Consider the following 23741-nt stretch of genomic DNA (forward strand, 5'->3'; position numbering starts at 1 on the left):
GCGTTAGCTAGGTTGGGATTTAAGGTTAGGTTAAAGGGTTAAGGTTAGTGGAAGAGTTATCTAACATGCTAAGTAGTTGCAAAGTAGCTCAAAAAAAGTAGTACTGTAGGTAGTTGCAAAGTAGCTAAAAAGCTAAAGTTGTCCATGAGATGAGATTCAAACACACAACCTTTGGGTTGCTAGACATTCACGTTATACACTCAACCAACCACCCTCCTTTTGTTCTTGCCTTAAGAGACCTTCGGTCTTATGCAACCATACCAAACGTAACATATCATACAAGTTTGAGCATCCCGGATTTAGTTTTAGTATGCTACGTCTAGTCTATGAGACCAGGCTGAATGGAGCATTGAAGTACATCTCAATTTCCCCTGTGTCTAACTTGCTCTCAGAGTTCAAACCAAGCAGCATGAGGGTCTGGATGCACAAGGTTGACCACTGACCCTGTCTGGTAAATAAGGATTGAGCATAGAATGTGTGATCAATAGAGGCAGGGAACAATGACACTTTGTTAACTCTGATCACCATACCTTCTCTTCTTCCTCTGGCCTGTGTGTTCACCCCTCACTCTACCTACATGGTAATGCTATATGTTGCTATCGTTTCGTCGACTCATAAGCTGAATGTTTGAGTTACACAGCATCAAAATGATCAAAGGTCCAATCAAATGGGCAGAGGCAAGGAATATAAAACACAATTTATTAAATTATATGTTCTTTCAATTACATGTTCATTCATTTTTTCACATCAATGTACAGTTCATCAGGTGGAATGCCCTCAATTCAATTACTTCCAAATAGTCCACAATGATTGATTGTGAAATAATTTGGTTGAAATGAATGCACACACTTTCTATTTGTTTTAGTACAGTACAATAAAATCAACAATGTCCTGGCATGCTATTATACAGACTTAGAGAAAGAAAAACAGTAATTCAGTACATCACACAATATGATCATTATGGGCACCAGTCGGTGGGGCTCTCTTAAATAACAATGTTCAGTGAGCACAGAAGAATAAACAAGAAAATAATTAAAATTAAAATTGAAACATGGTAAAAAATATATATTTCATTGAGACATTGCCAATGTGACCTGGTTATGTACACATAAAGTGCTTGAGATATATTACCACAAATATTTAATATACATGTCACACCTTAAACCAATAATTTAATCATAACAAAATTGTAAAATGTACATTCAATTATGTACTGTTAAAAAGGAAATATATTCCATTTCTGATCATGTTACAAATATAAACACTGTTTTAAAATTACTTTCTATAACTGGAGCAAGTGAAAAGCATCAGTACAAGTTGCCATAAAGAAGTTGAGAGAACAAAAAAAAAACTACTCTCCTTCATTTGGCCCAAGTTTTATTGAAGAAAGCTCAACATTGTAGCAAATTGTCCTTTTGTCGAGGTAAGAGAAGTTAATCAAAATAGATGGAACTGCTTTGATGAGGAATTAAGAGCTTTTTAAAATGAAGTTTGTGTGAGGAGTAAAAAAACAGATGATGCATTGTGGGTCAGAGGGAAGTCACTTTGGATGCTGAAAGGAACATTTGAATAACAAGTTGTGAGGATCACTGGTCAGAATATTCCTGTTTTGCAGACACTGGAAAACTTTGTATATGACAATGACGTATGAAGAATATCAAACCATCCAATACCAGTCCAAGCTAGACATTTCAGGTCAGGAAAATAACATTCATCTTCATTGACAACTTGAGAGCCCTGTTTTAAAAGGTAAAAGTTGTTGTCAGGTGGACAGCATTTTTTCTGACTTATAAGTGATTGTAATTTTATTCAGTAACACCTAGGGTTTTAATAATTTTCATAATAAACTAGTAATGAAGCATACTATGATCAACAACCACAAATGATTGAGTCAAAGTCAAACTCCATAAACTCTGAGTAATCTCTAGGGGAGTTTGTGCACATTAGTGCTTTATGTTTTTCCCCTATCACCATCATCTCTGCATGGGAGATGCTTCATGCTGCTAAGAGCCTTAAACATTGCATCCATGGCACGGACAACTCCTTGGGCTTGCCATGCGTATTTCAGTGCAAACAGGGGGCAGGGCTTAACTTGTGTATATTTTGGGTCAGACGTCTGTGTTGTCAAAGCCAAAACGTCAATGCCAGTAGAATACGTGCAGGGAATTAGCCTACTCAAAAAGCTTTAAACCTCTGGCAAAATGACATTAAATGTGGCTCGGCCTAACCTGGCTAGACCGAGAGTGGAAAACAGGCCAATCTGGGCATTGATCTGGGTTCTAAGCTAAGGGATCCCATTTTAAACTAATGCAAGTGACCTGTGCTACTTTCCAAGCTTATGACAAGTGAATGTGGCCACATTCTAGAGTCCATTTGTGACTACTGCAATAACAGAGAAGACCAACAGTTGCTGATACACAGCTCATTACCAAAAGACCCACCAAAGACTGTGTTCCAAAGACGTCTCCTGCAGCTAGACAGAGTCTAAGCACTAAACATGTGATTGGACAAGGAAATAAATTATATAGTGCAGCACAAATATAACAAATTGATAACCCACTACATCTACAAAACAGGATATACTCCAACCATGACCCCCATTTAATGTTATTAATATGTGTCTTATGTTTGACCTCTGATATTAACCCTGATGTGACCTATGCATCCCCCCTCCCCTCAACCCCCTCCCAGCCTCAAGCCCTCTGTCCCTGGGGCCTTTATGTGATGGGGGACAGGCCCTGCTGGTGCTCCAGACTGTCACTGTCTGCATTGTGCTCCAGCGGGGGCCTGATGACAATGTGGACTGATCTCTCCCTGGGTACCTCCTGCTTGCTGCTGCTAACAGCCCTGGTGCCCTTGGTCCTGCCCTCGCCGATCTGGCCCTCAGCCGAAGCCCCGATTGGTCGCAAGCGCTCGGCGGACGCCAGCTTCACAGAGTTATCTCTCTTGGGCCTGTCTGTGACGTTGGAGAACGGGCTGGAGAATGCCTTGTCAACTGCGTCAGAGAGGGGGAAGTAAGATGCCTGTTACTTTATGTACATCATAGAGATGTGGAGTCAATTTAGTCTTTGTGTCAATCTGCCACTCTCAAAGTGTAAAAAATGCCTATAGTGAATTTATTTTATTTTTTTCACATGCAAACACATACGTATGAGAAGGCATGGTGGTAGTATGGTAGATGACTGCTCCTCTTACCTATCCTGTTGATAAGGGCTGGTTTGTGGGAAATATGCTGCGCTATCTTGTTGTTGTTCTCCACGTTGCCGAGGCTCTCGTTGGGCCTTCTCACAGTGCGGGTCTTGGGCCGAAACTTGCTGGAGCGTGCCTCCTGGATCCACTCATGCTGCATGGCCTCGTCGGGCGTCATGCGCTTCTTAGGGTCCCACCTGACAGAGAGAAGAGAGTCAGTCAGAGGGAAAATCCCAATTGCATACTCCTCGTGTCCTCTCTCCTTCTCAAAACCGATCGGAGGAGAAAATCAGGGGTCCCTCCCCTGTGACCTTCTCCTCCAGTGGGTTTTGAGATGGATCTCGGTAGAGAGGATGCAAGGAGGATGCAAATGAGATTATTCCAGAGAGAACCAGAGGTAAAACCACACACTGGACTTCCTTGTAGATTTCAATCTCAATGGGCCTCACCTGGAGGCGAAAGAGGGCTCACTTCACCTGACAGTTTAACATGATTCCCTACTATTAGTAATATTTGAGATTGGGTGATTCTATGGCTGTGTTATTGACAGGTGTACAGTGTGTACAGTACATACGTGAGACAGCGTTTGATGAAATCCAGAAAGAGAGGATCGTTGGTCTTCAGGGCACTGGCCAGATCCTTGGAGTTGAGCCGTCTCTTTCTCCCCTTGCTGTTGGTGATGTTCCTGGGGTTGCCCTTGGAATCTGCACAGTCACAACCAGTGATTATCAACAAGAGGATCTCTTACTAAGAATTATAAACCGGGTAGTTTGGATCCTGGATGCTGATTGGCTGAAACAGCATTTCAACCGTCTGTATATCAGACAATATACCACGGTTGTGACATAAACATACTTGTTTACTGTTCTATTTATGTTGGTAACCAGTTTATAATAGCAATAAGGCACCTCAGGGGTTTGTGGTATATGGTTGATATTCAGGCACTCCCTTTCACGTTGTGCATAAGAACAGCCCTCAGCTGTGTTATATGGCCAATATACCACACTCCCTCAGGCTTATTGCTTAATTAAACACCCTGTGACACTAAAATGATGCAAATCCCTACATCAGAAATGTATACATTTAACTGTGATCCTATTGGTACGTCAGTAGAAGTGAAAGGTCTCAGTTAAACAGAATTTCCATCGAACAGTCAAACAGAAAACCATGTGACTGCATTGGATCAAAAATGCTTGCCAAAAAATTGCCTTTTCCTGGTCGCTGTTGACAAGAAATCAGTTGGAGGCATTCCCAGTACCTGAGAACAAATCAGACAAACACACACAGTGAGTAATACATCAACGTTGCTAGCCAAACCACAAGGTTGAAAGAGCCATTAACAAAGAGAACATGATATTATAGGTCCTAGGTAGGTACTAGGTACCTCCATGATGCAGGCAATCTGCTCCATCTCACTCTCCCCAGGATAGAGGGGGAAGCCAGTGTGGAGCTCAGCCAGGATGCAGCCAAAGCTCCACATGTCGATGGCCATGCTGTAGGGATGGCCCAGGAGCACCTCTGGGGAACGGTAGAAGCGGCTCTGGATGTAGGTGTAAACTGTGGATGAGGAGAGCCAGGACTTAGGTATGCTATAATGTGATACTATAATGAGGTTGTGCCCCCTGTTTGCCTACTTGATCCAACCTTACACTAGAAAACATACAAGCTAAGACACTCACCTCTCTGCTGCTCGTAGCAGCTGGAGCCAAAGTCAATGACCTTGATGTTGCCCTGGCCTTTGTGTGACAGAAGAATGTTTTCCTGGAAAATAAACACCCAAGTATGAGCACATTCTCTCCATCTCCTGTGGCACCATTAAACTGAACCAACAAGGAATATGTTTGCAAATATGCTTCACTTTTCATTATGTAATGTTAAGGTGGTTAGGGGTTAAAGGTCATGGCTAGGGGTCATACCGGTTTTAGGTCACAGTGGATGATCTTCTCTTTGTGCAGCATCTGCAGGCACTTGAGGAGGGAGTAGGCAAAGCGGCGCACCAGGATCTGGCTGAAGCCCTGGAAGTTGTTCTTCTTAAGGAGTTCGTACAGGTTCACTCTGCACGATCAAAGATAAGCAAACATCCTTTAGATTTAAATGCCCAAATAATCTTAATACTACATGTTTACCTCCTGTGTATGAAATATAGCAGAAGTATTCTCTCCTGAACTAAATCAACAAATAACAAAAGGGTATTATTTTATTTCTGAATATGATCTTATCTTTGGCCCTAGTGTCAGTGTCTGTGTCCGTCAAGCCTACCCCAGGAGCTCGAAGGAGATGCAGAGATGGTTCCGGAAGTAGAAGTGCTCCTTCATGTGAATGACGTTGTGTTGGTTGTCTCTGTCCTTCCTTCTCAACGCATCCAGGATCTTCAACTCCACCATGGCCTGGTGGTGGAACCTGCAGCCAATCATAACAGAGAAGCAATGTTATAACATGTGTCATAGCATGTTATTAGTGAAAGGTTGGTATCCGACAACCCAGCTGTACTACGATATGCTAGCTAGCTAGTGGCGTTAGTCACCTTTTCTTGTTGCGAATGACCTTGATGGCAACAAGTTCATTGGTCTTGTGATCCAGGCACTTCAGGACCTGTCCGAAGGATCCTTTCCCGATCACCTCCAGCACCTCAAACCGGAAGCCTATGTGGTCATGCGCGACCTGCAGAGAAAAGGGTATCATTTACTTTAAAGCAATACTGCAAAAAGTTTACTTTATATGGCACTAAAACTGGTTCTGAAATTCACAGTTTCTTTACTGCCATCTTTGTGCCCATTTTATGTTACCTTCAGATAGCCTCCGCTCTCATCGTCGTAGCCAGAGTTGTGTGGCAGGCTGGGGGAACCCTTCATCTTCTTGGCATCCAGGCCCAGGTACCAGACCTCAGAGTAGTCCATGATCTCCTCCTGCTCATGCTCCGTCAGACGATCTTTGAACGCCTTCAGGACCTCTGTATAGGAGGGAAAGGAAATTCCTGTCAGCAAATCCCAGTTTGCATATGTTTCTTCCTGATTAAATAAGATCAAGGGACAGAAAACTCTTTCTCCTTTAGAATTGCCAATACTAAACGCCAACACCAGCAACTTCCATCAACGCTTCCCTACTCTCCAACTCCAGACCTAGTCCAACCCTTAGCCCACACACACCTGCAGGAGACATGGGCAGATAGTGTCCCTCAATATTCCTCTCCTGCTCCTGATTGTTCTTCCTGTTGATGGACTCTGGCAGACTCTCCACTGTGGAGCTCCGTAATCTCTCATCCTGTCAATTACAAAACATACAGAAAATTAACTAGTTGCAGAGGTTTTGCATAGTAACAATTTAACACTGTTATAATTTCTCAGTGGAATGTTTCATTGCTTCACTATACTAGGCTCTAAGTACATAATACCAAGAGATTAGCCTAATTGTAACAAGGACTCACCTGGAAGCTTTCCTGGTGCCTGGTTCCTGAAAGCTGCCTATCACAAGTGTTTTGCAGCCCCTTGCTGGTGATGTGGGGCAGGATGCTTTCGGACTGGTGATGGTACTTGGCATTGTTTACAACCAAGGGCTTAGCATCCAGCTTAGGCAGAGTGCCTTTGCCCGAGCCACAGTTCTACAGCCAGAACAAGAGAGAGAGGGCGGCAGAGAGAGAAGGACCCACATTTAGAGGGTCATCTAGGTTAAATCAAACAGATAATACAGGTGTTGTTACATAACGAGGTTTGAGGCACTGGGTGTTTCTAGTTTTCCTGCCGATTCAGTAATGAGGCAAGTAGCCTGTGGTGCCCAGAAAGGGCATAGAGTTACGTGCCAGGGCGAGAGTGAAGCAGGGTCTAAAGCCTTGGAGGTCTGCTTTTGGACAGAAGCTTTCACTGCAGCCCGACTCGGAGTCTCTCTCTCTCCATGTATTTTTCCTTCACTCTCTCTTGTTTATAGGCTGCTAGTCTTTCTCGGTACTCTAAGTAACACATCCTCTCGAAAGCTGCCCAAAAGGCTAAGCTATACCAGGGCATCACCTCTGACTGAATAGAGCTGTGCTGCAGTTACAGTAGTATGGCTCTCGTGGCCTTATTGATTTGAACTGAAACAACGCTGCCAAATCGAGAGGAGAATTTCTATTTATAGAATGCACGGTTTAATCTCCAGGGTTTTACTGCAGTATCTGCAATATAAATTATTCATAAAAAAACTATATATAGCAACATGGTACTGAAGACAGTTACCTCTGCACCCGGCCAGCACGTATTCACACTCTGTTATTATGAATATTGAATTATTTGGGATGAGGAAAATTACTGTTAATCTTAAAACTCAGGATCCACAATTCACAACTGGTGATAACTACCTTGCTCCATCTTTTCAGAGGTGCGGGCTGGGCAGTTGCATCATACAGTATTCCCCCACAGCTCACACTAGTCACAGTACTCCCACACAACGACCAGATCATGACACAGTCATCGTATTCCCCCGCACACCCACAAACAAGAGCAGAATACTGGAGGACCAGGGAGTAGGTTCACCTGCTGCTGCTGGTAGGCCCGGCTGGACCCAAGGCGTGTGCATTCAGGCTGGAGTTTGTGTTGCTGGGAGTAGGCGTCGGGCCTACCTGCCTGTGGGGATTGGACGAGAAAAGGATGTCATATAATATGAGCTAGCTGAAGATGAACACACTCGTGCACACACCTACACATAGGCACATATTATTTTGCTTGGCTCCAGCACTCACACGTGCACACATGCACACACACACCAACTGCATATAGAAAATCTATGAAGGCCAACGATGTAACTAAATTACAATGTATTTTTAGAACTAGTGATGATTCTCACATGTGGTTCATATGCAGCTGTAGTCAATCCTGCATAAATGCATGGGGGGGTATTCCACTATGGCTACAGTAGAGGGAGGGGGGGTATTCCACTATGGCTACAGACACATTAAGCCCGTTTTTGAATACTACAATATATTAAGGAATATTAAGGAATACCTAGGATAGGATAAAGTAATCCTTCTCATCCCCCCCCCCCTTAAAAGATTTAGATGCACTATTGTAAAGTGGCTGTTCCACTGGATGTCATAAGGTGAATGCACCAATTTGTAAGTCGCTCTGGATAAGAGCGTCTGCTAAATGACTTAAATGTAAATGTAAATGTCAAAATGTGCAGTAGCCCAAATATATTGTGAATCCAGTGCTGACACCAGCTAGGTGTCAGCCATGACAAACAGATCATATTAACCCAGTAGACCCCAGGAAGCTAATGATCCATTCCTGAGCACACCAAGCTGTAGATCATGGGGTTTAAAGTGGGTTAGTCCATCTGAAAGTCAGTGGAACCATGAGACCATGGGAGTAATTATGTCAACACATTGACATCTGATTCTGAAATCCGCTGGAAAGTGTTTTTTCAGACCTAATTACTGTCTGTCCAGTACAGTCTGCACAGTACACTTAAAGAGTGCAGAGAGGTTCCAAATACAGTACTGTGAAATAAAACAAAATGCAAAAAAAGCTAATGTTGAATTTGTATCCAATAAGCTACACAAAACAAAGCAATAGCATTCTTTATACCTCACCTTGATATGAATTTCTGGAAACATTGCTTTATAACCCGGGTGAATTCCAATTATCATCGATAAATCACTCCTAGTTGGTCCACGTGAGCGCACAGCTTGAAAACATTCCCAGGCTCAATTTTATTCCCGAGTAAACGCAGAAACCAATATTCCGCTTCGCATCAAAACGACGTTGGGGCCCGGTTGAAATTGCAGAGTAGTGCTGCTGAATAGTAATGAACGGACTGTAATGTTGGAAAAAGCTTTGTCAGCCGAAGATTATGGCGAGTGTGCACGCTGTTGTTAGCCTGACGCGCATATCGTCGGAGAGCCACCTGTTAGGGTATTCTACGGTCACAGCTGATTTCACATCGACAGGCGACACCGTGGACTCCCGATATAGATAGGTTGTCAATTCATTCAACTGTCTAACTCCGCAGACTCCTCAGTCATAACTTTCCAAGCATGAGAATCAACATTGCGCGTAAAACCGTTATGTTGCTGGTAGCCTATAGAACCATGTACAGTATTTGCCAAATCCTCCAGCAAAACAAAATCCATCGATAGTTTGTGACCAAGCTCAAACAACAACAAATCCCCTCTCTCTAGCCCCTGTATGACACCACTTTTTCTTAAGTGGGTTCAGTCTTCGTGGTATTTTATCTCATCGTGTAGGCGTACTGTAGAGAATGGGATGCACCCACACTGGTTCAATGCTCACGTGTCAGACTCACTGTCCGGGAACTGAAACTCAGAGAAACACTGCTGAGTAGCAACCACACATCTGAGGTTATTAATTACTACTTCACTTTAGTCTCCCACGAAGGTACCATCAAAATAAGCACATTAAACATCGAATATTTAATGATTCACAACAACTTTACATTTGTAAAGATATTTAGTTCAACAAATGCAATTGTCAAAAACAGTACTAAATCATCAAATGTTTAATCATTGGATCAGTTTTTAAATCACACACACAGCTATGTCTTACTATACTTGTAAGGACATTTTTGGGGACCAACAATTGATTGCCATTTAAAATCATATTTTCCCTAACCCTTAGCCTGAAACAACCTTTTTATAAGTGAGGACTGGCATGCCCTCACTTCTCAAAATTGTACTGTAAAAAACGAATGCACGCACACACACACGCACGCACGCACGCACGCACACACACACACACACCTTAAAATTGAAAGGGAATTACACATCAAGGCAAACCATGTGCTAGCTCATCCAGAGTGGAGAATCCTTTGAGATGTGGAGGAGAGCCATCTCCACCTTCATATGATTCATCCTACATACCCCAAGCGTGAAGTGGGTGGTACAGTATGTTCTACTGAAGCCTACTTCGGCACGGTCAGTCATCTCGGGGTAGACACGACTACATAACTGGTCGTTTCATAACACGTGTTTTTTATCAGTGCTGACAGAAAATACCTGTTTTCATTTCATTGCTACCCAGTGTATTTCTCTCACCTTTGATATACCATCCATATATGGTTTTTTTGCCATTACACAAGCTGCAGTCTCCATGGTGATATGATTTCCAGCTTCAGTCCATAATATTGAAGATGCGCATACAGTCACAACCAGTCCTCATTAGTAAGCCTCCAGCCTTTATCTGTTCATGGCTATAGGCTAAAGTGTTTTCTTAATGTAGTGTAGCAGTTATACCCAATAGTACAGTTGATGTAATTGGGCAAAGGGTCATTGTCCACACTATTTTTTGGCTTATAACACAAGACCAACTGGGAAAAATTGCACAAAGGTAAAACAGCCCTTTTTATTTTCTAGTGGAAACAAAGGTGTGTTTTTATAATAATAATAAATGCCATTTAGCAGACGCTTTTATCCAAAGCGACTTACAGTCATGTGTGCATACATTCTACGTATGTGTGGTCCCGGGGATCGAACCCACTACCCTGGCGTTACAAGCGCCATGCTCTACCAACTGAGCTACAGAAGGATCCTGCAGCATGATGGAGTGCACCAGTAGACCTGTGTTGTTGTAGGTGGGTGTTTATTCTCTAACTTTAGTAGTAAGAGGTATCCAAGGCTAAGGAGTATGGAGGGACCACCCACTGGTCTAATCCAGATCAGGCTAAATGCCATTAGTAGCCTGCCCTGGACTGACTGCCACAGAGACACAGAGGAAAACCACTCTGGAAGGTGCAGAGCTAGGAGCATAAGCACTGTGGTGGACATAAATAGCAACACAACTCAGAGAGCACACAATGCAGTGTTAACTATAGCAATAGAACTAAAACACAGTGGCCAAGCATACATCTCTATTGTTAAGACCTCCACACACACACAAACCAAATGCCCTTCATGCAGTATGAATTTCTATGATCGAATCCAAGGTAAATCCAACTATAACAAATAGCATTCAATAACAACCACCTCTTCACTGCTGATCCAAATAAAGGCAGGGCATTAGTCAGCCCTGTTTAGAGTCTTACCTTGTCATCTTCATGTCCCAGAACAGGCCGGGGACAGACAGGCTTGGCCTGTGTAGCTGGCCGTTCCCAAGGACTCATACTATAACACAGATTGTATCTGCTTCTATCTGCATACAGAGTCAGATAGACAAAATATTGTCTTGCGTAGACTAATATGGCGCTGCTGGCTTTACCCTAAACAGTGCTGTCTGTCAGGGGTCAGAACCGGTCTAACCTTGCTGGTCAGAGTGAACTCTATCCTTTTGACTGAGCAGTGGTGGTGACACAACTGTCCCAGACAGGCAGGCAGGCAGACACCTCAGGCAGGCGGTGGCTGAGGAACGGGAAGTGAATGACAGAGTGGGCTACCTTTCAAGTTCTTTCCTCTGGGAATGTGTGGGTTATTTGACATAGCTACAAGGGGTCAGAGAATGCACATACTTGCTTTTCTTTGTGCTGCAAGAGAAATTTAACTCCACAACATACAATGGGGGGGGGGGCACTTTATAGAATAAAATGTAGCCTTCATGATTAGAAGATGCTTAATTTCCAATTTCCAACTAAATACATAGACCAGGAAAACACCGGACACACACCACAGACAAGTCAACAGAAATGTCCATCGCCATGTATAAAATGACTGCTCAGTGGACTGTCTATACTGCATGTATAACATGTTGTAGAGCACCCAACGCCTTTGGCTTATCACTCCCCATAAACCCTGAACACACTGTAAGCGACCTGTCTGCATTGTCTGCCACTCTGAACCATCTGTCGGCACATCCGCCATGTGGTGGGGTGGGGTGAGCTGCACTGTCTGTTCCCCTGTCCGCTGTCCATGGTGCTGGAGATGAGACAGGCAGTCTGGCTCAATGTCAGCCAGGTAAGCCAAGACAGGTTTATGTCACCTCCTCCACCCCATGCCGAGGGCAATGGGCTAGTGCTCCAACAGGCCATTTTCAGCTGCCACTGTTTGCAACCACATATGGGAACAATGTACAGCCATGAGCATTTTACCTGAAACAAAATGTATAATGTGATGTTTCTTTTGAGTCCAATATGAACCAATGAAAGCAAGCTTTAAATCAAGCAATGCTCATGTTTTTTTCTTCACTTTCATTATCAGCCCCAGCTGAGTTCTGATAGTATGTTCCAGAGTTTGTGGCAGATCGGCCAGAAGTCCTAAATAGACATTTGATCAGAGAAGTCTGTATAACAACATATCTAGTAGCATGGAGATGTTTCCTTAGTGCATGGCGTGTAGAGGGAATTCATCATCTCTCACCATTTCATATTCCTGCCTTTGATTCCACCACTGGATCAGGGAGTCTCCCACTCTTCTTTTCTTGGTGGCTTTTTTTCATTCCACACTTCCTATCCTGTCCTCCAGTGGTCCAGCTATTTGTATCCCAAATCCCAGGTAGCCTACTGCAGATCCCAGTCAGAGGATAATGACTGTTTCAATTATTTGGAAATGCAGCATTGCATAGAATTCAGCCTGTGCAGAGACTGTGCTACTCAGATATCAATATATGGTATTGTTTTAATTGCCAGAGGATTGAAATGTAACTTGGGTAGGGCTTCAGATTGATGGTAAGCTTACCTTCTTCCTGTGGTAGGCCCAGTTGGATCCAAGGCTGGAGTTTTGTTAGGCAAATCTGACTGTTGGATTGTGGGCTGATCTCAGGTGGTCAAGACATAATCTAAGTGTCTGCTAAATGTCTATATTATACATATCAAGAGGAATACAGTACATTTTCAACAATGGGAGAAGTTGGTTTTCGATAAGTCTCTTCAATTTATATTTAATTTATTTCCTATTGAAACAGAAAGGTCATCAACTTGAGAGGTTTAAAGAGTCTGAAGATTTTTGACATCCAGGGCTTTTTTTTGTAAAAATAGTGGAATTATCTTTTGTGAGCAAGTTTTTTCAATCATATTTGTCTGTTATCCCTTTAGATGTTTGTATAGTCAGTTGATGAGTAAATAACACAGCAATAGAATGAACAAAAATAAAGAAAAATGCACTCGAAAATTAGGCAAATTCACGGTTATTTTTATTTTTATTGTTAAACAAACTCGTATATGGAAGTCATACAACTAATTCACTTACTTTCGCTCATTGGATGGATTTACTTCGCTCATGTTCGGTGTTTGCTGCTGCAAGGTGATCAGCGCTAAAAGTGAAATTAACACGTAAAACGCATTATGTAACGCTAAAAATCATGATAATGTTTAGCGATTCACTTTCCATTTCTGGTTTTGGGAGAAATGAGCATTATAATTCACTCAAACAACTGTCCACAATGTTCCATACCACAGGGGAGATGTTGCACAAACTCATTTGGGCCTATACAGACGATACAGGAAACATGCTCACTACATAAACACGTATAGTTTATATTGAATCTTTAATGTTTCATATTTACACATTGTACAAAGCTTTCGCTGAACAAAATCCACAAAACTTTAAACACAAATAGAATACGTACGTTGCCTATTCTACTGGATGTTAGTAAAATCAGGGTAAAACGTTATATAAAGGGCCATTCTGTAGTTGCTACATCCATTATTTTACTTTTAAAATAAGCTGTTTAACTCCAATGTTTGACAGAAACAATAAATCAACTAAATGCAAACAAACACTACCGACTGGGCAGACTTCAGTTCAACTTCTCGTTTTTATTTACATTTGGTTTAGTTGTCAACTAACGCGAATTTAACATAAAATTAACAACAAATGTCATGTCGTTTTAGGTTAAAAGTTGGGTGAAGAAAATATATAATGCCCTTACCTTGACTTTTTGTAAATCCAATCCGTTTTTAACGTTGATTCAACTTCATCACATATTTTTTTGGTTGAAATGGCGTGGAAACAAAGTTGATTCAACCAGTTTTTGCCCATTGGGTATATAGCCTCAAAACATGGTTAAAACTAGTTTTGATATCACGGGTGGTCAGTCCTTACATCCACAGCTTTGTCTATGAATTTCAGAGTTGTTACATTTCTCCAGCCTCATCCCTCAGCTTTTTACCAAAACAGGGGCGGGGTCTTCGCTTTGTTGTTGATTCAACTGATTGCCACTTTAACACGGATAATTTTGCGTTTTAAGATAATTATATCCAGCAGAGTGCGCCATTGCATCATTTCATTTACATGTTGGAGTGAAAACTAAAAACAGACAGAAGACAAACTCTCTTTGAAATAATAAAAGACACAAAAGGGTTTGAAATCTGAAGGCTTTGTTGTAGGCCAAAAAACAGTAGAAGTTGGGAATTGTCCTTTGTTAAGTCAAATGGTCCAAAAGATGAGCTGTTATAAAAAGGAGAGCATGTATGAACCCAGACTAATAGTAATTTACAGTACAATTTTAATACCTCTTATAAAATAGACAGATCTAGAGGATTACAAAAGAAATCCTGAAAGTCAACTGTCAATTACACAGAGCTCCTCTAATAGATAGGTGGAGTCAGTGACTAGCAACACTGGGGTGAAGGGGTTTGACTCGCACCATGCGAGACAGTCCAAGTCTTAGACCCTGCCCTGGAGACTTGACTGGGGCACTCTGTGATGAGCCGGGACTTCTTCCAACGTGACCTGATGACAAGTTGTATGATAAAAATAATGGGTGAACTGGGTCTTAAAATGCCTGAATACAAGGCACAACCTTGTTAACAAACATGCAGTCCTACACCTGATTATGAGATTACGATGACCTCCTTGACCTTTCAATCAGTCTTACCTGGAGGATTCCACTTGGGTATTCTGCCCCCCGCTGGACTGCCAGAGACTGCAGGTCTGGAGACAGGAGAAGTGCCAGGAGACCTCCTGGGCACGGAGGCTGGCTTGGCAGTTGGACTTCTACCTAAGGTGGGAGTTTTTAGACTGGGAGTCCCTGTAAGGAACAGAAGGACAATTTGATTGAAACTCTGCAGGCTGGGAGCATAAAAAGATTGAGTTATTAGAATGGCAGTTCATAGTTCCTAAAGCTATTAAGTACCTGTCAAATGTGGTTTGGTTTTTGATGGTTTTGAAGGCTGTTTAGCTTTTGGTTGCTCCTTCTTGGCTGTCTTCTCTTCTGTGTTCTTTTTCTTTGGTTTCTTTACTGTGAACTCATCATCATCACTTTCAGCTGGATCACTGAAATCAGCATCACTCTCTGAATCTGAATAGAAAGGAGTATACAGTACGCAACAAATGTGTGTCATGAAATACCTGGAATGTAGAAAAACAAAGAACCTATGCCTTTGGGTTGCTATGACAACCTGGTGTCCCTTTGGGATTGTAGTCCTCGTCGCCATCCTTCAGCATGCTCCTTTGCTGCTCTGTAGCCTTGGAAGCTGCCTTCCTCTGTCTGGAGGGGGCGCAAGGGGATCCCTGACCATTCGTGATCTGGTCAAGGCCTAAGGGAGGAGAGGATCTAATCACAAAGGGATCACTAGTGACTGTGAGATGCAAAGGCATTGGATTGAATAATATTAAATAGATTTGGCAGTGGTGGGCATGTGTAGCATCACCACCCATGCATTTGAGATATCAAAAATAAATACCTAAAAGGTTGATGTCCACACAGGAGTTGGAAAGGCGTAATGATGGATCCAGATTTTCACCATCTCTTTGTGGTTGATTCTTGACATATTTTTCTAAAAATATATAGAATAAAACAAAATTCAATTGCAAATAATTTTTGGCAGTGAGTGAGAAATGTGAGTAATCCATTCTCTACTGTATGTATGTGCATATTGTGATAAAACTACCATGGAGCCAAACCACTCCAAATTGCTGTTTTGCTGTTGAACAGCAATGTTTCAAACACCAGTTGTTAAGAATCAACAATAAAATGCAAACCTGGATTATAAGAACAATGTTCCTCATTTATCTCGGGGGTTTTAAGCAACGACAAAGTAAGAGCTGCTTCCAAATCTCTGTCATACAGCTTCTCATCCAATGGTTTCCTGAAAAACACAGGTACAATTCTGATGTTAGCATATTTTACATTAAAGGCCTTCTCAAAGGGACATGTGACAAAAGTGTGACAAAGCTAACATGTAACACGTGATATGTGTAGTTGAATTCTGGTCATCCTGACCTGCAGTGCTGAAGTTTCACCGACAATACTGATCAATATAGAGCAGATTGATCACAAGGTTACATTCAGAGAGACTTTGACTCTGTATCACCATGACACATCAAAACACCCCTACTGCCACTGGCCTCAGAGACCTTGCCAATGATTCACCACACCTCATGGCTTTTTGTGATTTGATGCATGGCAGATCACAAGCAACGCATCTGGCTAAAATACTAATTTGAGTTTGAGCACTGATTTATGGAGTTCTTCTCTAGGCCTGTGGTCAGCATGATGTCATTCCATACACCATCTAGACACACTGTCCCGAATACTGCCTGCAACTGGCTATTTGTTATTGTTTATCTCTCACTATGCAGAATAAGGTGAAGGGGCACTGACTCAGGGCAACAAAGACATTCAGAGTGTCTGTGTTCTGAATGCATGCTTCATAGCTGCTGTCACACACTACAAAACTGTTAAGAATATTTCATACCTTTTGTCTCCACAACATATATATTGAGGAACAAAGAAACAACAAGTAATTCTATTGAATATATGGTGTTGTTTTATAAACGTTTAAGGGTTATTTCTGCTTGTTTCTGATTCCACTTCCTACCTGTTCTCGTGGCCTATGGGTTGTGAGCTAGTCTCTTGACTGGAGGCCTTGTTTGAAGATTTCTTGCTCTTCTCCTGCGCTGGCTCTTTCACACTCTCCTTGGCTTTTTTGCTGGGTGGTGCTTTCACAGAGGCAAAATCATCATCTGTTGCACATGATCATAAACAGTGGAACACATGATTACATACAAACCATAAAAGGAGAAGGGAATTGCAACACCAACTGGCTATTTACACCATAAATTAATGAAATACATTGGATTTGACATACCATCAGCCAAGTCCTGGAAATCTGAATAATTTACAAGCTTTGTCCTCCTGTCAACAAACAAACACACAAATACACACACAAATATACACACACACACACACACAAATATACACACACACACACACAAATATACACACACACACACACACCTTATAAGTGACGAGATTTGCAAGTTCAAGTAACGTTAGTCTCTCTAGACAGACGGATTGCCTCTCACAATGTACCAATGTCGGTCTGGGATTCGTACAAACGTTACGTTAGCAAGTTACTGTAGCTAATTAAGCTTAGCTAATAAAAAAAGGTACGTTTGGTTACACACCTCGATGGTCGCTCCATATCAGTTTTCTTTTCTTTAGCGATGGTTAAAATTATATTATTGCTTAAATGTTTTAATGATCGTATCATAAAAGTAGCCATAAAACATACTTTGCAGATTTCTTTCAACAGTGGTCTCTGGTCCACGAAAACAAACTTTCAATCATCCCGCCCGAAAATGTGATTACAAATCTCACGATTTAGATTCGTTGATTCGTCGTTTCTTGTTCTTCACGTGTGTGTGAGGCAAAGGGACATTTTCAATTCTATAGTATCGTTGCGTCCTCTCTTCGTCTCCTTCTCAAAACCCAATGGAGAAGAATGTCAGAGGGGTGGGACCTCTGGCTTTCTCCTCCAATGTGTTGTGAGAAGGAGACGAGATCTTCCCAAATATGTTTGTTTATAACTACCCCTCCTTGTTCCATCTGTGTGATGGTGAGAAGAGGCGAATCTACTGAGAAGAAATACAACTTTCACCAATCTATAAACACAGGTCTAGGATCAGATTTTATTCAGGATCAGTTTTTATTTTACCTTTAGTCATCTAGGCAAGTCATTAAGAACACATTCTTATTTTCAATGACGGCCTCGGAACAGTGGGTTAACTGCCTTGTTCAAGGGCAGAACGACATATTTTTTTCCCCTTGTCAACTCGGAATTTAATCCTGCAACCTTTCGGTTACTAGTCCAACGCTCTAACCACTAGGCTACCTGCTGCCAATAAAAGTTTAATCAACAATCAGTAATCAATTAACAATTCGAGGGGTTTTGTTTTGTACAGAAATTTTATTGAATTGTAAATTATGTCATTGAAGTAGAAGTAGCAAGTGTTATCTGTGGCCTCTGTTTCAAGGCTATAAATCGCTTAAATTTAGCTAATTTAGATTTTGTTGTGTGAATGAACAATATCAACTTAATTAAGTTAATTAGAGTTGTACAGGTTTAGCTACATAAATTGACATTTTAAGCAAGTGCAATATAAAAGCAATAGTGTAAAGTACTTAATTAAAAATATTTTTAAGTACTACTTAAGTATTTTTTTAAGGGTATCTTTACTTTACTTTAGATTTTTTTGACAACTTTTACTTCTACTTCAAATCAAATGTATTTATATAGCCCTTCGTACATCAGCTGATATCTCAAAGTGCTGTATAGAAACCCAGCCTAAAATCCCAAACAGCAAGCAATGCAGGTGTAGAAGCACGGTGGCTAGGAAAAACTCCCTAGAAAAGGCCAAAACCTAGGAAGAAACCTAGAGAGGAACCAGGCTATGTGGGGTGGCCAGTCCTCTTCTGGCTGTGCCGGGTGGAGATTATAACAGAACATGGCCAAGATGTTCAAATGTTCATAAATGACCAGCATGGTCGTATAATAATAAGGCAGAACAGTTGAAACTGGAGCAGCAGCACGGTCAGGTGGACTGGGGACAGCAAGGAGTCATCATGTCAAGTAGTCCTGGGGCATGGTCCTAGGGCACAGGTCCTCCGAGAAAGAGAAAGAAAGAGAGAATTAGAGAAAGCATATGTGGGGTGGCCAGTCCTCTTCTGGCTGTGCCGGGTGGAGATTATAACAGAACATGGCCAAGATGTTCAAATGTTCATAAATGACCAGCATGGTCGTATAATAATAAGGCAGAACAGTTGAAACTGGAGCAGCAGCACGGTCAGGTGGACTGGGGACAGCAAGGAGTCATCATGTCAAGTAGTCCTGGGGCATGGTCCTAGGGCTCAGGTCCTCCGAGAAAGAGAAAGAAAGAGAGAATTAGAGAAAGCATATGTGGGGTGGCCAGTCCTCTTCTGGCTGTGCCGGGTGGAGATTATAACAGAACATGGCCAAGATGTTCAAATGTTCATAAATGACCAGCATGGTCGAATAATAATAAAGCAGAACAGTTGAAACTGGAGCAACAGCACGGCCAGGTGGACTGGGGACAGCAAGGAGTCATCATGTAAAGTAGTCCTGGGGCATGGTCCTAGGGCTCAGGTCCTCAGAGAGAGAGAAAGAATGAGAGAAGGAGAGAATTAGAGAACGCACACTTAGATTCACACAGGACACCGAATAGGACAGGAGAAGTATTCCAGATATAACAAACTGACCCTAGCCCTCAGACACATAAACTACTGCAGCATAAATACTGGGGGCTGAGACAGGAGGGGTCAGGAAACTTCACTACATTCCTAAAGAAAATACTGTACTTTTTACTCCATACATTTTCCCTGACACCCAAAAGTACTCGTTACATGTTGAATGCTTAGCAGGACACGGAAATTGTCAAATTCATGCACTTATCAAGAGAAAATCCCTGGTAAATATGATTCATTTAATTTATTTTTACGGTGTGCTTTGTTGGAAAATTATGTCAGTGTTTAAACCATGTACATAAAAAAATTACAAAACATTGTGCCATCTGGTTTTATTAATATGAAATTATTTATACTTTCACTTTTGATACTTAAATATATTTTAGCAATTGCATTTCCTTTTGATACTTAAGTATATTTAAACCAAATACTTGTAGACTTTTACTCAAGTAATATTTTACTGGGTGACTTTCACTTATAATTGATTTATTTTCTATAAAGTTATCTTTCCTTTTACTCAAGTACGACAATTTACATTGGCTGATGTAAAAAGGGCTTCATAAATACATTTGATTGATTGATTAATTTGGTACTTTCTCCACTGGCGGAAATATTTGAGTGGGTTATTGGTAAAGTTGCCATACCGACCGGCAGATGGCACAATTTATTTATTTTATGTCGTTTGTCATGTGTGTCCAACTGGAATGTATGCAGATGGCTATACACTTGTGTCCATTCACGATGCAAGCTCGTCGATTTCCTTCTTAACTAGCTTTAATGGCGAGCCGCTAGAAAAGATCTGGAAAAAAATATGCGTACTGTGTTAATAAAAAATACACGCCATTTCGTTCAGCCAAGGGTAAACAAAAGACTGCTGCAACAGGATTGGCTGAACATCAGGAAGTACAGTAGCATTAGCCACTCTAGCATGGTGGTGGAACATTATGTTGTATTATCAGACATTAAGCATATTTTTCCTGGCAGCTTTCCATTCAATTAACATAAAAAATAAATCCCAGTCAAAATTAGTCAGTTTAAACTAGAGATTTACATTTTTTTGCATGGCCTGCGTCTCAATCTGCCGCATAACGGCTTTCTGCAATTGCGGTGGAAGGAGGCCGACCATGAGTGTTAGACCATGAAACATCATGAAAATCGTTCTTCTCACAAAAACGTTAGTATTGTTCAAACGGTTTGGGCTACAAACTAATGTCACCACTTTATGGAATGATGAGACTCACTCACACTGCCCTTTCCCACCCGGACAAAAGGAAAACCTACAGTGTATTCGGAAAGTATTCAGACCTCTTGACTTTTTCCACATTTTGTTACGTTACAGCCGTAACTTTAAGCGTCAGCTGTCAGAGCAGCTTACCGACCTCTGCAGCTGTATACAGCCCATCTGTAAATAGCCCATTCAACCAACTACCTACCTCAGCCCCATATTTGTTTTTGTTTTTCTGCTCTTTTACACATCAGTATTTCTACTTGCACATCCTCGTCTGCACATATATCACTGCAGTGTAAATTGCTAAATTGTAATTACCTCGCCACTATTGGATTATTTATTGCCTTACCTCCTTACTTCATTTGCACACACTGTATACAGGTTTTTCTATTATGTTATTGACTGTGCGTTTGTTTATCCCATGTGTAACTCTGTGTTGTTTTTGTCTCACTGCTATGCTTTATCTTGGCCAGATCGTAGTTGTGAATGAGAACTTGTTCTCAACTGGCCTACCTGGTTAAATAAAGGTGAAATAAAAAATATATAAAAAATATTCTAAAATTGAAAAAAATAATAAAACAATCTACACACAATTCCCCATAATGACAAAGTGAAAACAGGTTTTTAGACATTTTTTCAAAAAAAAAAATCTTATTTACAAAGTGTAAAGGTAAAAAGTTTGGACACACCTACTTATTCCAGGGTTTTCATTTATTTGGACTATTTTCTACATTGTAGAATAATGGTGAAGACATCAAAACTATGAAATAACACATATGGAAACATATAGTAACCAAAAAAGTGTTAAACAAATCTAAATCTATTTTATATATGAGATTGGTCAAAGTAGCTTCCCTTTGCCTTTGTCACGCCCTGACCTTAGTTATCTTCATTTTCTTTATTATTTTGGTCAGGGTGTGACGAGGATGGTATGTGTGTTTTGCCTTGTCTAGGTTTTTTTTGTATATCTATGGAGTTTTGGTATTGTCTAGGTAAATTTAGGTCTATGGTGGCCTGAATTCCCAATCAGCTGGTTCCCAATCAGAGACAGCTGTTCATCCCTAAATTTTATCAGCATATCGATTGCGCAACCAGGGCTGGAAAAACCTTGGATCACTGCTATTCTAACTTCCGCGACGCATATAAGGCTCTGCCCCGCCCTCCTTTCGGAAAAGCTGACCACGACTCCATTTTGTTGATCCCTGTGTCAGGATTTGGCCAGGGTTGTTCCGGTTTTTGGTCACTAGATGCCCCCATTGTGCCTTTTGACCTTTTGTTTTCCCTTGATCCCCATTATTATTTGCACCTGTGCCTCGTTTCCCCTGATTGTATTTAAACCCTTTGTTTTCCTCAGTTCTTGGCTCTGTGTTTGTATGTTAGCACCCAGCCCTTGTACTCTGTGAACTCTTGTTTATCCCGGTGGACTCTCTTGTGGAATTCTGTTTTTTTTGCTCTTGTTTGTTTGTTTTTGAGTATCTTTTGAGGCTTTTTGTGCTTTACCTTCCACCTTGTGGATTTACCTTTTTATCTTGGAGGATTACCTTTGTTCTTGTGGAATTCCTTTTGAGGTTGTGGAGTTACATGTTTTCCTGAAGAACTTCACTTTGTACTTCATTAAATACACCGTCTCAAGTACTGCTGTGTCTGCCTCATCTTCTGGGTTCTGCCGACTATTCGTGGCTCAGTTGGTTTAGTGACTGTTTCTCACTCCGGAGACCCGGGTTCGTAACCGGGTCCTGACAGAAACACAGAGCCAAAAATTAACCCAGAGGCAGCCAGTTCCCAGGACCTTGTTGCCATGCTGTCCCACCACCAGGAGACTGTCCAACGCCACGAAGCCACCCTGGTTCAGCAAGAGGCCTTAATGGCTAGACATTCTCATCTTCTGTCGGAGATGCTGACTTCCATAAAGCAGATATCTGATCGACTTACCCCGGCAACAGTTCCCGTCCCAGTACCTCAGATTCACGTACCCATGGCAGTTAACCCTCTGGCTGAACCTCGTCTTCCACCTCCCCAATGGTTCTCAGGTGATCCAAGTGCTTGTAAAGGGTTTCTCACCCAATGTTCTCTCTCCTTCGAGCTGCAACCCTCGTCGTTCCCCACCGAACGGTCTAAGATCGCATATATCATCACCCTGCTTTCGGAAAAAGCCCTGGCCTGGGCTACTGCTGTGTGGGATGCCCATAGTTCCTGCTGTTCCAGCTACTCTGCCTTTGCTGAGGAATTCAAACAAGTGTTTCAAGGCCCAAGCAGTGGTCCTGACTCAGCCAAACAGCTCCTGACTCTCCACCAAGGTCGGCGCAGCGTGACGGACTATGCCATCCAGTTCCGCACAGTGGCAGCAGCGAGTGGCTGGAACAACGAGGCGCTCACGGTGTGCTTTCTGAAAGGCCTTTCCGACACTATCCAAGATGAACTGGCCACTCGGGAACCACCGGACAATCTCGAGTCCCTGATCAAGTTGGCCTCACGCATTGACCAGCGTCTGAGAGAGAGAGAACTCAACCGTAGTTCTCTAGCCCCTATCAGTCCCAGCTCCGAGTCCCCACCTTTATCCTCGCTGGCTCCACCGGAACCCATGCAGATTGGACGCATCTCCCAGGCTGAGAGAGACCGCCGGATGAGGGAGCGACGCTGTCTATATTGCGGCAAACCGGGCCATAACTGTAATGGGAAACATAACCTCCTCCCATCCGTCCAACTCCCGTCTGCTCATTCCAGTCATCCTTTCCTGGGACAACCACAAGCTTCACCTTCAAGCCTTGGTAGACTCTGGAGCCGCAGGTAACTTCATGGATGGTGTCTGGGCGAAGGAGAATGGCGTTCCCTCTGAACCTCTAAGTGACCCCATGAGGGTTACTACATTGGATGGAAGCCCTTTGGGATCTGGACTTGTCACTCATGTCACTACCTCCTTGCAACTTTCAGTTTCACAACACCAGGAATTGATGAACTTTCATTTGATCTCTTGTTCCGAGTTC

General features: G+C 42.1%; 2 protein-coding genes across 3 annotated transcripts; both read right to left on the bottom strand.

Moving 5' to 3' along the window:
- Positions 1–678: 678 nt before the first annotated feature.
- LOC123994628 (dual specificity tyrosine-phosphorylation-regulated kinase 4-like) lies at positions 679–9404 on the bottom strand. Of its 2 annotated transcripts, XM_046297461.1 has the most exons (14): positions 8750–9403; positions 7695–7784; positions 6614–6787; positions 6336–6450; positions 5976–6139; positions 5714–5850; positions 5449–5589; positions 5106–5244; positions 4869–4950; positions 4574–4746; positions 4387–4447; positions 3764–3893; positions 3196–3386; positions 679–2995 (listed from the first exon to the last, which is right to left on the bottom strand). In XM_046297461.1, exons 1-14 carry the CDS (start codon positions 8804–8806, stop codon positions 2718–2720), a joined length of 1932 nt encoding a protein of 643 aa, XP_046153417.1. In that variant the 5' UTR covers positions 8807–9403; the 3' UTR covers positions 679–2717. The 2 variants fall into 2 exon arrangements, with proteins under 2 accessions (XP_046153417.1, XP_046153418.1); XM_046297462.1 differs by lacking the exon at positions 6614–6787 and having other exon boundaries at positions 8750–9404.
- A 3938-nt stretch (positions 9405–13342) lies between these two features.
- Positions 13343–17797, bottom strand: LOC123995634 (RAD51-associated protein 1-like). Its single transcript, XM_046299279.1, has 9 exons — positions 17453–17797; positions 17134–17180; positions 16864–17008; positions 16025–16131; positions 15727–15819; positions 15442–15579; positions 15177–15341; positions 14919–15071; positions 13343–14773 (listed from the first exon to the last, which is right to left on the bottom strand). The coding sequence occupies exons 1-9, from the start codon at positions 17548–17550 to the stop codon at positions 14646–14648; spliced, it is 1074 nt and encodes a 357-aa protein (XP_046155235.1). The 5' UTR covers positions 17551–17797; the 3' UTR covers positions 13343–14645.
- Positions 17798–23741: the final 5944 nt, after the last annotated feature.

This window comes from Oncorhynchus gorbuscha, linkage group LG14 (genome assembly GCF_021184085.1).
Source record: "Oncorhynchus gorbuscha isolate QuinsamMale2020 ecotype Even-year linkage group LG14, OgorEven_v1.0, whole genome shotgun sequence".
Taxonomy (NCBI): domain Eukaryota; kingdom Metazoa; phylum Chordata; class Actinopteri; order Salmoniformes; family Salmonidae; genus Oncorhynchus; species Oncorhynchus gorbuscha.

Bases quoted from the DNA above. Each gene is read 5' to 3' on its own strand.
- LOC123994628 (XM_046297461.1), bottom strand. From the start codon at position 8,806: ATGATAATTGGAATTCACCCGGGTTATAAAGCAATGTTTCCAGAAATT. The intron at 4,448-4,573 runs GTACCTAGTACC...ATTTGTTCTCAG, and splicing joins AGATTGCCTGCATCATGGAG to GTACTGGGAATGCCTCCAAC. The intron at 2,996-3,195 runs GTAAGAGGAGCA...TCTCTGACGCAG, and splicing joins AGCCCTTATCAACAGGATAG to TTGACAAGGCATTCTCCAGC.
- LOC123995634 (XM_046299279.1), bottom strand. From the start codon at position 17,550: ATGGCTACTTTTATGATACGATCATTAAAACATTTAAGCAATAATATA. The intron at 17,009-17,133 runs GTATGTCAAATC...CATGTGCAACAG, and splicing joins TTTCCAGGACTTGGCTGATG to ATGATGATTTTGCCTCTGTG. The intron at 14,774-14,918 runs GTAAGACTGATT...ACTTGTCATCAG, and splicing joins ACCCAAGTGGAATCCTCCAG to GTCACGTTGGAAGAAGTCCC.